Genomic DNA, 14,325 nt, shown 5'->3' with positions numbered 1-14,325 from the left:
CTCATGTATGTTTTACCACACTGTGAATGAATAGAAAACACAAAGCAAAGACTTAAAGTGTCCCAAAATCATATCCTGTATTTAAACATGCAATAAAGCATTAACTCAGTAGTAGTAGTAGTAGTAGTAGCAGCAGCAGCAGCAGCAGCAGCAGTAGTAGTAGTAGTAGTAGTAGTAGCAGCAGTAGTAGTAGTAGCAGTAGCAGCAGTAGTAGTAGTTTCGTAAAGAAAACTGTCAACCTGATAATAGTGCGATAGGTGGCTTTCCACCTGTGCCTTTACAATAAATGAACAGCCACCCATGGATAGGAGCACTTCTGAGAGAACACTGGGATTCACAAAGAGTGTGCTGAAGGCCCGAGAGAGCACACTGGAAGCAGGGTCCACTGAGAGGACAGAACTTTGTGTCGGGAGCAAACTTGCCAGCATTATTTCCAGCTCTAGACTAGAAATGGCCCAAACTCCTGTGGCTACTTGGCTTTGGAAAATTCTCCTGCCAAAACCATGAAGCAGAGGAACTTGGAGGAGCCATGCTCACGTACGCCTTGGATGCTGTGACTACTGCATTCATGTCTGTGGTTCTGGAGCCACCAGTTAACTCTGCCCTTCTCATGGCCTGAAGCAGTCATGCTCAGAATTCAGCCCACAGAAAGGGCGAGTTGGAATGAGGGGAGTGGGAAACAGTGGTCTAGTCCACGGGACAGGCATGGTGAGCCTAGTACTTCAACAGAACCTGTAGAAGCTCTGGCAAGGAGGGCAGATCCCTTCTCATTCTGTTAGGTAACTGTCCCAACTACAAACAACCAGAGAGAGCCACGATCAGTGTATCCTAGAGATTCAACTGAAGATTTTGATGGTAGAAGTTGATCTTGAAGCAAGTTCGTGGCTAGGTCATAGTCAGAGGCTCAAAGTGACAACTCAGAGACCCAGTCATTAACTCCGCAGGTGCTGTCAACAAATCTAGGACAGGCTTCCACCTAGACTCTGGTCCACAAGGATCCAAGCCTCTAGCTATGAATGCATGTGAACCATGTAGCTGAGAATCAGGTAGCTTGTTCCAATCTGCTCAATCACTTCCCTAGCTAATGCCGCTCCCTCTATAACTGATGCTGAAGGTTCCTCCCTAGTCAATGGTATGTAGAAGTGACTGTTTAACAATGATACAAAGATGGAGAGGAGCTCACTGGAGTGCATGCTTATTATCTGCAAGGTCCTGAACTCAATCCCCAGAGCCAAAGAAATAAATAACAGGTGACTGCTGAGTCACATTCTGACCTTATGAATGAGATTAGGTGCCCTTGCAAATGAGCCTGAGAATTTGTTCTGCTTTATCAACATGAGAACAGGATTCCTCCCTCCAGAGCATGCAGAAGCAAGGTGCCACCTCCAAGCAGAGGGCAGTCCCAGACAAGTAACCTGCTACTGTCTCAATCTTGGACTTTTCAGACTCCAGAACTGTGGGAAATACATTTCTTTCATTAATAAGTTATCAGTCTCAGGTATATTGTTATAGAAGCACAAATAGAAAAGAATTGTCTATCTGAAACAGTCTGTAGAGACAAAAAGAAATGCATGTTCCTTCATATGTACAAGCACCAATGCAGAGCTACCCCAGAAACAAACAAACAAACAAAAAAAGATAAATACAACAGTATTAAAGGAAACAAAAACATTGTTCATAACTGATCCAAACAACGGAGGTCTTTAAACTGCACAATCATCTTTAAAAAGCTAAATGATAGGCAGAAACAGATATAAAACTAGACAGAATTAGAAAAGCCATACACCAGCAAAATGAGAAAATTTAAAAGTGAAAACCTAAAGTAACCGAAAAAGAACTAAATGAGGGGTGGAGACTGAAGACCAATCGGACAGAATGAACAATTCAACAAGGGGTCCCCTGCAGGACAGACTATCAAAGAGATAGTAAACAGAAAAGTGTAATATCTAAAACTGGCCAGACAGAGGGATAAAAGAAAAAAATTAAAGAAAATGAACAAAGTAGGAAAGTCACAAAAAAGGGGAAATGGTCAGAAAGCTTAAAGAAATGCTGTTCAAACCCTCTTAACTCTTGGGAAGCATGGGAATATGGAACACAAACACATTTCCTCAGACCTGTTCAAGAGGAAGATCAAGCGCCAAGTTGGCCGGAGAGAGGCTTAGTGGTTAGAGGCACGGTCCATTCCCAGCTCACAACTGACTGTACCCTCAGTTCCAGTGGATACAAAGCCCTGTTTTGGCCTCCACAGGTAGTGCATTCACACAGTACATAGATCTACATGCGGGTAGAACACCCATGCACATAAATAAAATAATTTTTAAAACTTTTCTTTTTACAAAAGGCAAGATCAGATTTGAGAGACTGGTCACATAAAAGGCAACGTTTATAGGTGTATTAGACTTTTTCGACAAAAACCTTACAAGCCAAGAATTAGTAGGGTGATATACTCATTGTGCTCAAAGGTAAAACAGAAGACAAAAACTCACTAACCTAGAATCCAAAACCTTGCAGAGGTGTTCCTCAGAAATGAAAAGAGGTAAAGACATTCCCTTACAAAGAGAGAAGGAGTCAATTAGCATGAGCTCTGTCTAGGAAAATGTTGAGGAGTGCTCCTCAAACAGAAGGAAGAAGCATTAACAAACAGCATAAAGAATGCAGGCTGTGGAGCTCACTAGTGAGTAGAACAGGTGAGTCAGGCCCTGACGCTGTGACCGAGGCACACACAGCTGCTCCTCAAATTTGGTGTAAATGTTACAACCACTATTGTTATACCACTAGTTATTCATCTGTCAGTGGATACAAAACTATAAAAATATGGGTGACAATCACAGAAAAAACAGAAGTGGTGGAGTAAACGTGTATTTATATGATTGTGACTATTCTGAAACAGAACACCACAACTATGAAATGTTTTATATAAGTCCCATGGCAACCTTAAAGTAAAACCGACTATCAGCTTCCACTTGAAACCAGTGATGCATGTGTGGCCTTTAATCCCAGCGCAATACTCACATGGGAGTAGGTAGGTCAGCTGTGCAATTCCAAGGTTCCCCTCTACTGCACAGGGAGTTCAAGGCCAACCTGAGTTACTTGAAACCCTGTCTCAAAAAGCAAAATCAGCAAGAGCCATAAGAAGAGTCATGTGCTCAAACCATGTCAGAACAAATCACCAAGGAGCACAGTAAAACAAGAGATAAACCAATGAATTGTAAAACAATAAATCTCCAAGAAAATGGCTAAGGCAGTATTTACACGTCAGACTTGCTTAATATGTAAATAGATTAAACTCTGCAATCAGAGACACATAGAAGTCAACATGCTGGGTATGAGAGATGCATTTTAGCTTTTAAAAATAAACAGACTCAAGAGACAAAAGGGACACTCCATGCAGCAGGTGACATGAGAGCACCATGCTATCAGACAGAAAGGAATCATCCCACCAAAGAAGTTGCCCCTACAGAAACTAGAAATAGGACAACAAAATCAAAACTAGAAGAGGAAATAAAAATTAGAAATAAATATTAGAAAAATAATTTTAAAAGATTGATAAAACTTAGATTTTTTTCAAGATGAAGAAAATTAAACCCTTAGATAAAATGGAGGGAGGAAGATAAAATAAGAAAAATCATTAACAAAATAGCAAACAGTACAGAGGATACTAAGAGACAAAAGAACCTGGAGACTTCTCTGGGCACAGACCTCTTGGGAAGACTTCTATGGGCACAGCCCTCTTGGGGAAATTTCTGTGGATATACCCTCCTGATCTCTGCTCACCCTTCTTTATTTCTCTCTTTTCTATCTCCATGGTTACCAGTCCTTTCACATGTCTGCTCTGCCTTCTTTGCAGTGAATTTTGTGTTTTGGTTAGGTTTTTCTCCTGTGTCTTTCTCTCTGTGTATTGGTAAATGCATTTTGCTCACACAGTATTGCCTTTATGTTTTCAACACCTCCCCATAGGTCTCTGCATAGCTCTGGAACAACTGTTTAAGACCTGGGCACATGTGTCTGGTATCAGGCCGTTGAGAAGTAGCTTCTACTCAATCAGCTTCTTGCTGTGGGCTCCTGTGCTTGTGTTTTCATGCCTTCAGTTTCTGAAATTAGATATTGGGACCTAACAAAATGGCAACTGTAGAATGTTGGTTTCTCATGTTACTAAAATTGTCAATTCCTCATTATTATTCTTGTTAATTGTTTCTGTTTTGTTAATTTTGGGGTCAAGAGTTAACTGATATGTAAATTTCAGATCTCTTGTTTTAGCAAGTCTGTGCTTTTTCTGAACTACCTGGCTACTTTCTATTTCCCCCCATTATGTAATTACATTTAAATGGCCTCTTCTTTAATGTCTGTTCCAACATCAAAGTCTATTAGCTTATAGGCTCATCCAACTTCTAGTTCTTGTTTCCTGCATGTGGAGAAAGATGTGATCACTGATAAGATCTCTTTAATTTTTGATTCCAAAGGTACAAAAAGAAAAACTAAAGAAAACACACCGATCTATTAAATCTTATGGAAATATCACTTCACAAGACCAAGAAGAACTTACAACAGTGGCCGCAGCTCTGCTCTGAGTCTGCATCAGAGCACAACACTATGGTAGCAGCACCTTTCCTCTGCTCTGGCTCCAAACAGCTAACCACTATGAGAAAAGCTCATGGCTGCCTACCTCTGGGCTGTGAACTGGAGATGGGAGTTATTGTTATGTTAAAAATAAACTGATGAAAATTATAACCAAAGTGTTCAGGTGGAGCCTGGGAGCCCGAACAGACTGTGGAGCTCAAAACACACCAGGCATATTTTCTAGTAGTAACTCTTTTTAAGTAAGGAGACAGACTGATGTTGCTTCCTGTACCATCTAATGTGTTTGTATAAGATGACCTAGAAACTGTATGCTGTGGTTGTCTGAATATGAAATGAACCCAGGTATTTGAACAATTAGTCGCCACTTAATGGAACTGTTTGGGGAGGTTGTGGAACCTAGGAAGTGAAGCCTTGCTGGAGACAGAACATCACTTACATTACTGGGTAGACTTTGAGTTTACAGCCTTACCCAACTTCTAGTTCCTGCGTCCTGCATGTGTAAAGATGTGATCTCTCACCATCCTGTCACTGCCATTGAACCTTCCTCACCATTAAGAACATCTAGCCCTGTGAATAAATCCTTCCTTAAGTTGCTTCTGCTCATACTTATCATACAACAGAAATGAATATAGGTTATCATACAACCAAGATATATAGGCTAGTATTTTATCAAAGGAATTGAAGCTGTTATTTACACAAAAATCAGGAGGTAGATGCTTAAAGCAGTATAGTTTATGACTGCCAAAGTCTGGCAATAACCACCATGCCCTTCAGCAGTAAATAGATAAACTGCTATATTTAAACAATGGATTATTATTTAGTCTTAAAATTTGGGCTATCAAACCATGAAAAAGCAAGGAAGAACCTTATATGCATACTACTGTATGAAAGAAATTGATCTTCAGAGGTTGTGTGCCGAATGCTTCCAACTCTGTGACATTCTGGACAAGGGGAAACTGTGGCGATCATACACAGTGGCACCTGTCAGGAGGCTGAGGAATGCACAGGTGAATAGAGAACCTGCAGAAGGCAAACTGTTCTCTGTGACATGACAATGGCAGATACATGGTGTTACATGGTGTTATGCATTTATCCCAAAAACCAGAATCTATAACGCCAAGGATGACCCCAAATGTCAAATATGGATTTCAGATGGTAAGGATGTGTGGGTACACTAATTACAGCAAATGTTAATATGCTATAGTGAATTAATAGAGCAAGAGGCTCTGTGCGGTGGGGCAGGAAATGTATAGGAACTTTCTATTATGCCCAACAGATTTTGCCGATAATCTAAAACTGCTTGAAACAATACAGTCTACATTTTTTTTTAACAACAAAGGGCAGTAAAGATTAACTATAATTTGCCCCCAGTGTTTCTTTGAAGGAAATATGATTAAAATTGATAGGAAACTCCAAACCAGTGCTCCAAATAGATTCAAAAGTGAAGTTCAATTTTCTCAACTTCGCTTGCTCTAAACAATAAATGAGTACTAGGACAGACAGACACGGCCTTTTAGTTAATTAGCAATTAACCTCTATAAACTAGATATAGCCTCAGCATGAAGGGCCTTTCATATTGATGCTTAGTCAGCAGACTTCCTTCAGCCAAGCTGCATGCAGGGAGCTACAGAAGCAAGAGGCCAGGCACCTCAATGACTGGTTACCAGAGGACACCTTCACTCCGGGACAGAGAGCGGCCTAACGGGAACCAATTCAGAAAAAGTGGAGAGGCCAACTTCATGTCTTATGTAATACAGAATAATCAGAAAAAAGTAGATTAGCTCTCATAAAGCAAACTAGAAAACAATTTTGTTTCAAGATGTAAAGGAAGGAGATGTTAAGTTCTTTCCAGGTCTTGGAGTGCAGGCAACTGGGTACCTTAACAGAGACTAAGTGCTATCCTTTAAAGAGGAAACACCACTAATGTCAACTTAATAAACTTTGTATTGGACCAGTTCTTATAAAGGAAGATGAATTACAAAAGGCTATGACCATGCATGTCTTATTACACGGTGCTGGATTTGCCCTTAATATTCCATAGTCAAACAGCAGTCAAGATTACTGGTGATATCCTAGGTCTTAAACTTACAACCCTAAAATCTGGAAAGATGAAAGGAGTCCGTGTAATGGCTGAGAACTTCCCACAGATGAAAAACTGAGGCCAAGAAGGTTAAGTCAGGGAAACCATTAAAATCCAAACCCTCTATTATTTCAGCATTCATCTTCAACCCTGGAACATCTAAGGACAAACGTTTATGTTACCTGTTCCTTTGTATACATTCTGTAGATTCTTTCCCATTTACTTGGGTAATGATGAAAATCATAAAAAACTCCAAACACAGAAAAGATAGTGATTTCTTCTGCAATTCCTTAATGCTTCATGATTTGATGAAATGTGGGCAATTTCACATTGGACCTTTCTAAATTAGGGTGAAAAGAGGTCTTCTAAATTAGTAATCAACAGTGCTTCTGTATATAATCTTAGAAAAGTTGAAGGTCGGCCATGCAAAGGGTGAGCTTCCTGAGAGATGAGAGAGACTGCGTTTGAGTCGTAACTTTATATCCTTGATATTTTTAACTGTGCTCTTTTAAGGACTTAATCTTAGCCATGTGTTTGTTCGGGGCTGATTATTTTGCTGTATGAACACATTCCCAAACCCACAGCCCTCTACAATTTAACATTAAGAGGGGATTCTGTAGACCATTTAACATAATAGTAAAACTGATTCTACAGAAAAAGCACTAAATAGAAATCTGAGCTCCTATTAATTTTGTCTAGCAGATACATTAGAAAAAGAACATATTAAAACTAATTTTTAAAATAAAGAATGAATCTTATCTAATCCAATGTATGCAATACATTTTTATAATGAAATCAGGACTTTCAAATTGAGATCTCTATGTCTTTCAAACTCTGGTATTTGATTCCTTTAGTACCTGTCATCTCTGATGGTTTTGTGTTCCCATTTATGCTGGGAGCTACAATATCGGGCAACACAGCTCTAACCCTAACGACCAGACAGTGAAGCAGGAGAGCAGCCCAGCAAAAGGTCAGAACAACAGGAACAGCTTCTGCATTAGCTGAGCTCCAGAGCTGAGGTGAATGCCTTGCAAAACTGACATCTGCTTCTGGCCCAATTCCACTCATGCCAATGTGACAAAGTTCACAAAGTGTAGAGACGGGGCAATAGAAGCAGTTCTAGAAGCTGGCAAGACCAACACCATGCTCTGGCATGCCAGCAGGGGCCTGCTCTGTGGTATAGACAGCTTTCTCACCATGCACTTGCAGGATGAAAAGGCAAAGGAGCTTCCTGGGGACACTGCTGGAAAACTTTGATCATATTGTGCCTATCTGTCTTTATGCTCCAATGACAGGCTTGAGGTCCCACTTTCTAATCCCTTTGGGTCAGGATTTTTATGTATGAAGTTTGGAGATGGCAAACAGTCAGAGCATGGCTGGCAGGTCTGTTCAGTTCCCAGTAGAAGGAATTTCTCTCAGAATACAGAACTGTACTCATGTAGATCATGATAGAGGTACATGGTTTATTCTTCCGTGTGTCTGTAGGAAAAACTGTGGTACCTCTCCAGCCCATCCTCTGTATTCATTTTTCTCTCTCTATCCTACTTTGGCTTTCTGTACACAATTTATTTTTTCTATGAAAACATTGAAAATGGTCAGAATTGCTTTTGGAAAGCAACAGTGATGATTTCTAAATGACACATACTTCTAGACAAAGCTCTTTGCCTTTGTTTTCAAGCCAAGTAACCACCTTGAGTTACAACTGCAATGTGTTCCACAGATGAATACTACAAGACAAAGGATGATGATTGAGACTCTCAAGCTGCCCATGCAGCTCACACCTGCAATCCCAACGCCTGGGAGGCTACAGCAGGAGGATATCACCTTTAGGCCAGACAAGGCCCGCAGAGTTCAAGACAGTGTAAAATTAACAGTAATATCTTATGGGAAGGAGAAGGGAAGAAAAGTCTCAAAAATTGTATTGTTGTGAATGAATATGGAATGACTAGCCAGAAAGTCTCATGTGTTGAAACAGCAGGTGGCACTACTAATAGGTAGTTAGATCATGAGGGCATTGGCCTCTTCAGTTGATTTCCTATTGATTATTTCATACCTGAACTGTCTTTAGAATGTAGGGCCTAGCTGAAGGAAGTGTGCTACTGGGAACATACCATTAAGGGTATGCTTTGTCCAGGGGCCATCCTCCCTCTCCTTGTCTTCTTCATGGCTGCTATGAGGTGAGCAGCTTTTCTTTATCATGTAATTCCCATGATGTCCCTGGCTTGTCACAGGCCTGAAAGCAATGGAATCATATGGCCACACTCTCAAACTTCTGAGACCACAAGCCAACATAAACCTTTTATCCTTTGAGTTGATTATTCCCATGTAGTTTATGATAATGACAAAACACTTAAAAAGAGTTTGTGATCAATGCTGAGACAGCAGCAATCAGGAAGCCTGTGTGGTCCGCTGCATATATGCCATGGTTGCTAGCTTGGTATTTTTGTGGGACTCCTAACAGTGGGAGTGGGTTATCTCTAACTCTTTTGAGGCCCCTTTTCCCTACTGGGTTGCCTTGCCCAGCCCTGATATGAGGGTTTGCACCTAGTCCTAATTGTATCTTGTTACGCCATGTTCAGTGGATATCTTTGGAGGTCCTGCTGTTGTCTGAAGGGAAAGGAAGGAGGAGTAAATTTGGGGAAGATGGGAGTTAGAGGGTAGAACTAGGAACAGTGGAGGGGGGAGAAACAGTGGTTGGGATGTATTATACGAGAGAAGAATTTTTATAAAAGCCAGCTCACCTCATAGGAAAAGGTAGACACCAGAGAAATAATTAAGCTGGGTTTTCTTGGGATGCTCCCTGTGTTCGAACAGAAAAATTTAGAAGAAATCAGCACTGCTCTTTCCAAACGGAAAGCAGATGGTGCTTCTTTGGTTTACCTTTCATGGATATGTGCTAGTCCACAGACTGCATACTCTAATTCATGCCCAAACACATAAACTTATCATTGACGGTAACTGGGCTTCCAGTCCTTGCTAGCCAATGAAGTTCTTGGATCCCATATCACAGCAATAACAACAAACTTGCTTAAGCTTGCCTTCAACCCCAGTTTCTAGGATAGAGTTTCAAAGCTCTATGTGTTTTTCTAGTGATAGTAGTGTCTTCTGTCATTCATGAGTTCCTTTTGACAGCAATTGAGTTTATGCTTTAAAAAAAAAAAAGAACTCATCGTATGCTCTCTTGGTGGGTTTTAAGTGAAGGACTAACTATGTCAAAAGACCACTTGATTTTCCAATGTGCTTTCAGTCTTCCCCAGAGCTCTAGTGAGAAAACTGGAACTACCTACGGGTTGAGTTCAATCATGTGAATAATTTTTAAAACACATGTACCTATGCAGTGAACCCTAGAGAGAACGGGCACCGAGGTTAAGCGTAGCTTCCAAGCTGGTAAAAACGCTGATTGCTGAAGGAAGAGCTAGATCATAAGCAAATCCAAGGAAGACCTACACACCACACCCCTTTACCTAGTCAGTTCTCTGCACTTCTGTTGGCCTATTTCTAAATTGCAGTTTCTACAAGGAAGCTATAATTCTAAGTAGTACAGTACTTCCAGTACATTCCAAGAGCTCAGTAAGCTTGGGAGAATGTCAGGGGATCCTTGAAATTGTGTTCAGCTAGAAGAAGCGGGGGAATGAGGGAGGACTGACTGTAAAGTCTAAGCTGGGCAGTCCCACAAGAACTGCCCTTGGTCTGTGGGGTGTGTGTTAGTGTCTGCTGCTGTGTGTTACCTTTGCTGCTGTCTGGGGTGTGTGTTAACTTTTGCTAAATTTCACTGCATGATGAGCCACCCAGCAGCACTAAGAGAATTCTAGTCAGAACACAAACACCATGCAGATTAAGCACAGCACATTTGGATACTATGTTCATGTTTAACATGAGATTGTAACACAGTTGTTCTAGCAAGAGCAATATGAAAACAAACAGACTTGGGAACAAGCAGACAGCAGCGTTTCCTCCGACAAATCAAAAATGCTTAAAGATTTTGCTGACAGAGATAGGTTTTTGAGATGTTATAGGAAGAGGGCCCCTGTCTTTCCTAAAGGAACTTAATATTTCCTTATGCTTTCTAGTTCTCTTTCCTTGTTTCATGGCATTGTTTAAGAATTAGTTGGGATTTATACTTACTAGAGAATTTTAATGTCAGATATTACTACAATAACCCAACATCCATGTTAAATGCTCTAAGTGGATGTAGAGTGGCAGGCACTCTGCATCCTCGGCTAGTAAGTTTATTTCAGAAGTCAAGCATTGCATTAGAACATGCAACAACCAGCACAGGGCTTTACTTGAGATGACTGTTAACTTTTTTTCCTTTTTTTTCTTTCCACATCAGGCAAATAAAAACGAATAAATAAAATACAACATTAAAAAAAAACAAACAAACATGAAGATAAAAATCTCTGCCCATGATCCAAATGCTCTGGGCTGGAAGCTTTTAGTGAGGGCCAGAGGTAGCTGAGCAGTGCAGGTGCCCTGGGGAGGTGGGAGACATTAGCACTCCAGACACCACTGCAAGAGAGGCAGTGGCACTTAGGAAGCATTTAAGGTTGGAAAAAAAGGCATACAAGCAATGTCTTTCCACAACAGACTGGTCCTTTTTAAGGACAACCTTAAGTAGTAGGAAGCATGGGAGATGAATGAGCAATTCAAGTATTAAAGGCACTTCTGTTTTTAAAACGGCCCTTGCTGAAAAAGCCCTCAAAAATGCTTTTGTAGGGGAGAGTGGAGAACCTCGCCCTTCTTCCTGGTCAGTTGCCAGAACAGGGGATTATGCTACATCTTGTTTCCATCCATTGACAGGAGACATCTGACAGAGATTCCAGTGAGTCAGAGGGAAGGGCAGGCCTCAGGCAGTCTGATTGTTGGGATTAGGTAAAACACAAAATTAAGGGGAGCAGGATTTCCCTAAAAAGTATAGTGCATTATTCAAAAAGAAAAGACATAAAGAACGTAAGGTCATTACACAAATTTTATTGATACTCCAGAAAAGTTAAGAATGATTTCTCTGCTCTTGGTCGCTTATATAAAATACTTGGTCTATTTAAAATTTAAAAGAGGACAACATCTGCATGGACAGTCTGGGGTCATGAAGGCTGGAGGGTCCTTAACTGCATCTACTCAGTTTCTTCATTGCCCATGTATTCAATCAATTCCAGTTTTATCATGATACTTCCAGAACATTCTCTTTCTTAAATCTTTGGTGCCCCTCTTGCTAGTACAGTGTGTCTGCAGGCCTTGGAACCTGGGCAAGGATGCTCATCTTTTCAGACACCATTCATGCAAAATTCCTAACAAGAAAATAGGAAATCTGATAACTTCAAAAATTTGAATGTTCCTGGTTGCTAAGATAATTCTGTGAAAGAGTGTCTTCACATGTGTCTTCACATGATAGCGAAAGTGAAAATTTGGTCGCATCAAAAATATTGTATAAAGATTCCTTTAGCTTCTCCATAAGATGTACATGAAACAAATTAATAAAGTGTTTAGACTTAGCTCGCATTCCTAAGACAACTCATCATATATATGTAAGCACTTCAAAACTAAAACCCAAACAGTAGTTCTGGTCCACGAGATTCTCACAACTTATACTAAAACAAAACAAACAACAACAACAACAACAAAACAAACAAAAAACCAAAAAACAAAAAAACTTGTTGTTTATTTGAAATTCAAACTTGATCCATATGCCTGTTGATTTTAAATGATAACCCTACCTAAAAGTAGCTCTGCTTCAGGCTCAACATTCACTTCTGCACTTTTCTCAACTCTTACAGCAGTATTTGAAAACTGAACACTATCATGTTAATCTCATATCTAAAAGGACAGTCTCAGTGTCTCAGGATCCAGGACTCAGTTTGTACTATTACAAGATTTATCAATGACTAAGGGTTGTATCACCTCTTCCAGCTACCTAATTTCATTTAGCCATCTTGTGGTTACAATGAACTTGTCTAATATAGTAAGTTTCTATTTCCTTTCAGTTTGTTCATACCACTGCCATCAGTACAAATTCCTCAAACTACCTCCTTCTAGGTAAACGGATAACTAACATCTAGTACAACTGCACATTCTATTCCAGCCTATGCAGAATTCTCAATGACTAGAAGGTCTAGGGCAGAGACGGAGACTTAAAAATTAATCACTACTCAGTGATTAAACCCAGAATTGTTCCTGTCTAAAAGAACTGCAGGGACAAAAATGGAGAAGAGACTGAGGGAAAGGAGGTCCAGTGACTGCCCAACTTGGGATCCAGCTCAAGGGGAGGCTCCGGGGCCTGGCACTATTACTGATGCTCTGGTGTGCTTACCGACAGGAGCTTGGCATGGCTATTCTCGGAGAGATCCAACAAGCAGCTGAAAGAATCAGAGGCAGATACTTAGACTCACCAATGGACAGAAGCCAGGGGCCCTGTGGTTGAATTGGGGGAAAGGCTAGAAGAAGCTGAGGAGGAGGGCAACCCCATAGGAAGACCAGCAGTGTCAACTAACCCAGACCCCTGAGATCTCGGACACTGAGCCTCCAACCAGGCAGCATACATGAGCTGGTCTGTGGCACTTGACACATATACAGCGAGGACTGCCTGGTCTGGCCTCAGTGGGAGAAGACCTGCCTAACCCTCGAGAGACTTGAGACCCCAGGGAGTAGGGAGGTCTGGTGAGGGTGGGTGGGGACATCCCCTTAGAGACAAAAATAAATCTAAGAAAAATCAAAACAAAACAAAAAACCCCAAAATAAACAAAAACAAAAACCAAAGAAACAGCACAGGACATGATATGCTGATCTAACTGGTGATCCTACTATTCCTACTTCTTCTGATCAGGAAAACTGTAGAAAATAGTAGCAAGATAAAGGTCACCAACTACTATAAAACACTATGGGCAGCACTCTAAAAGTTCTACCAAATGATGTATGTCTGGAAATACCACTTTTCTAAATAAAAAACTGTTAGTGATGATATTTTCTTAATATTTTATAACTTCTAATCTTAGAATATGAAAAAGAAAATGCTAAGGTAGCTTACTACATGCACAGTGAGACAGACAGACAGACAGACAGATAGAAACAGACAGACAGACACAAAGAAAGAAACAGTTTAAGAGAAGCCAGAGAGAGAGCATTTCTCGCGGCAGTGGCCCACTAACCTGATGATGCAATGACACAGCAGAGCAGAAAGGAGATCACTAAATGCTGAGACCGAGAACAGTGGAATGGCAGGACAATATTTCCTTCTTAAAATCTCTTATAAATTCTACATCCACTTATCTTACACATGGATACATTGCTGCAAAACATGGTATTGGTCCCCTGAAAAGCCATAGAGAGACTGTAATGTTACTAGAGTATTTGCCTGGCAAACTCAGGCACTAAGTTAGTTTCTTAGTTCTAAAAACAAACAAAAACAAAATAAAAACAACAAACAAAATAAACATATACATATACAGTTTCTACAATTAAGGTGATTTTTAAAAAAGATCTGATGTTTAATATGTCCTCCTATTAATACCCTATAAAACAATCCAATTAAAATAAGTAATGATTGGTATTAGCCCTAACAACATCAGGTGAAGCCAAAGAAAAACCACACAGCATAAACTGCCACATAATCACAGGGAGACAAGAAGAACAGGGGCACATAAGACATTCTTGGGGGAGTGATCGGCCTCACA

The 14,325-nt window shown here is 40.4% G+C and overlaps 1 protein-coding gene across 3 annotated transcripts in view; it reads right to left on the bottom strand.

Moving 5' to 3' along the window:
• Exoc6b (exocyst complex component 6B) overlaps window positions 1-14,325 on the bottom strand; it is a 446,009-nt gene that overhangs the window by 129,069 nt on the left and 302,615 nt on the right. The window contains exon 20 of one of the 3 annotated variants that reach the window (XM_032906209.1): window positions 9,400-9,458. The exons of the other annotated variants lie outside the window; for them this stretch is intronic. Within the exon in view, the coding sequence (XP_032762100.1) occupies window positions 9,400-9,458 (59 nt within the window). The remainder of the gene's footprint in view (window positions 1-9,399; window positions 9,459-14,325) is intronic. 3 annotated transcript variants of the gene reach the window in all.

This window comes from Rattus rattus, chromosome 6 (genome assembly GCF_011064425.1).
Source record: "Rattus rattus isolate New Zealand chromosome 6, Rrattus_CSIRO_v1, whole genome shotgun sequence".
Taxonomy (NCBI): Eukaryota; Metazoa; Chordata; class Mammalia; order Rodentia; family Muridae; genus Rattus; species Rattus rattus.
Note: the sequence above shows the minus strand (reverse complement) of the source record. Positions and strands in the feature narration are given on the sequence as shown.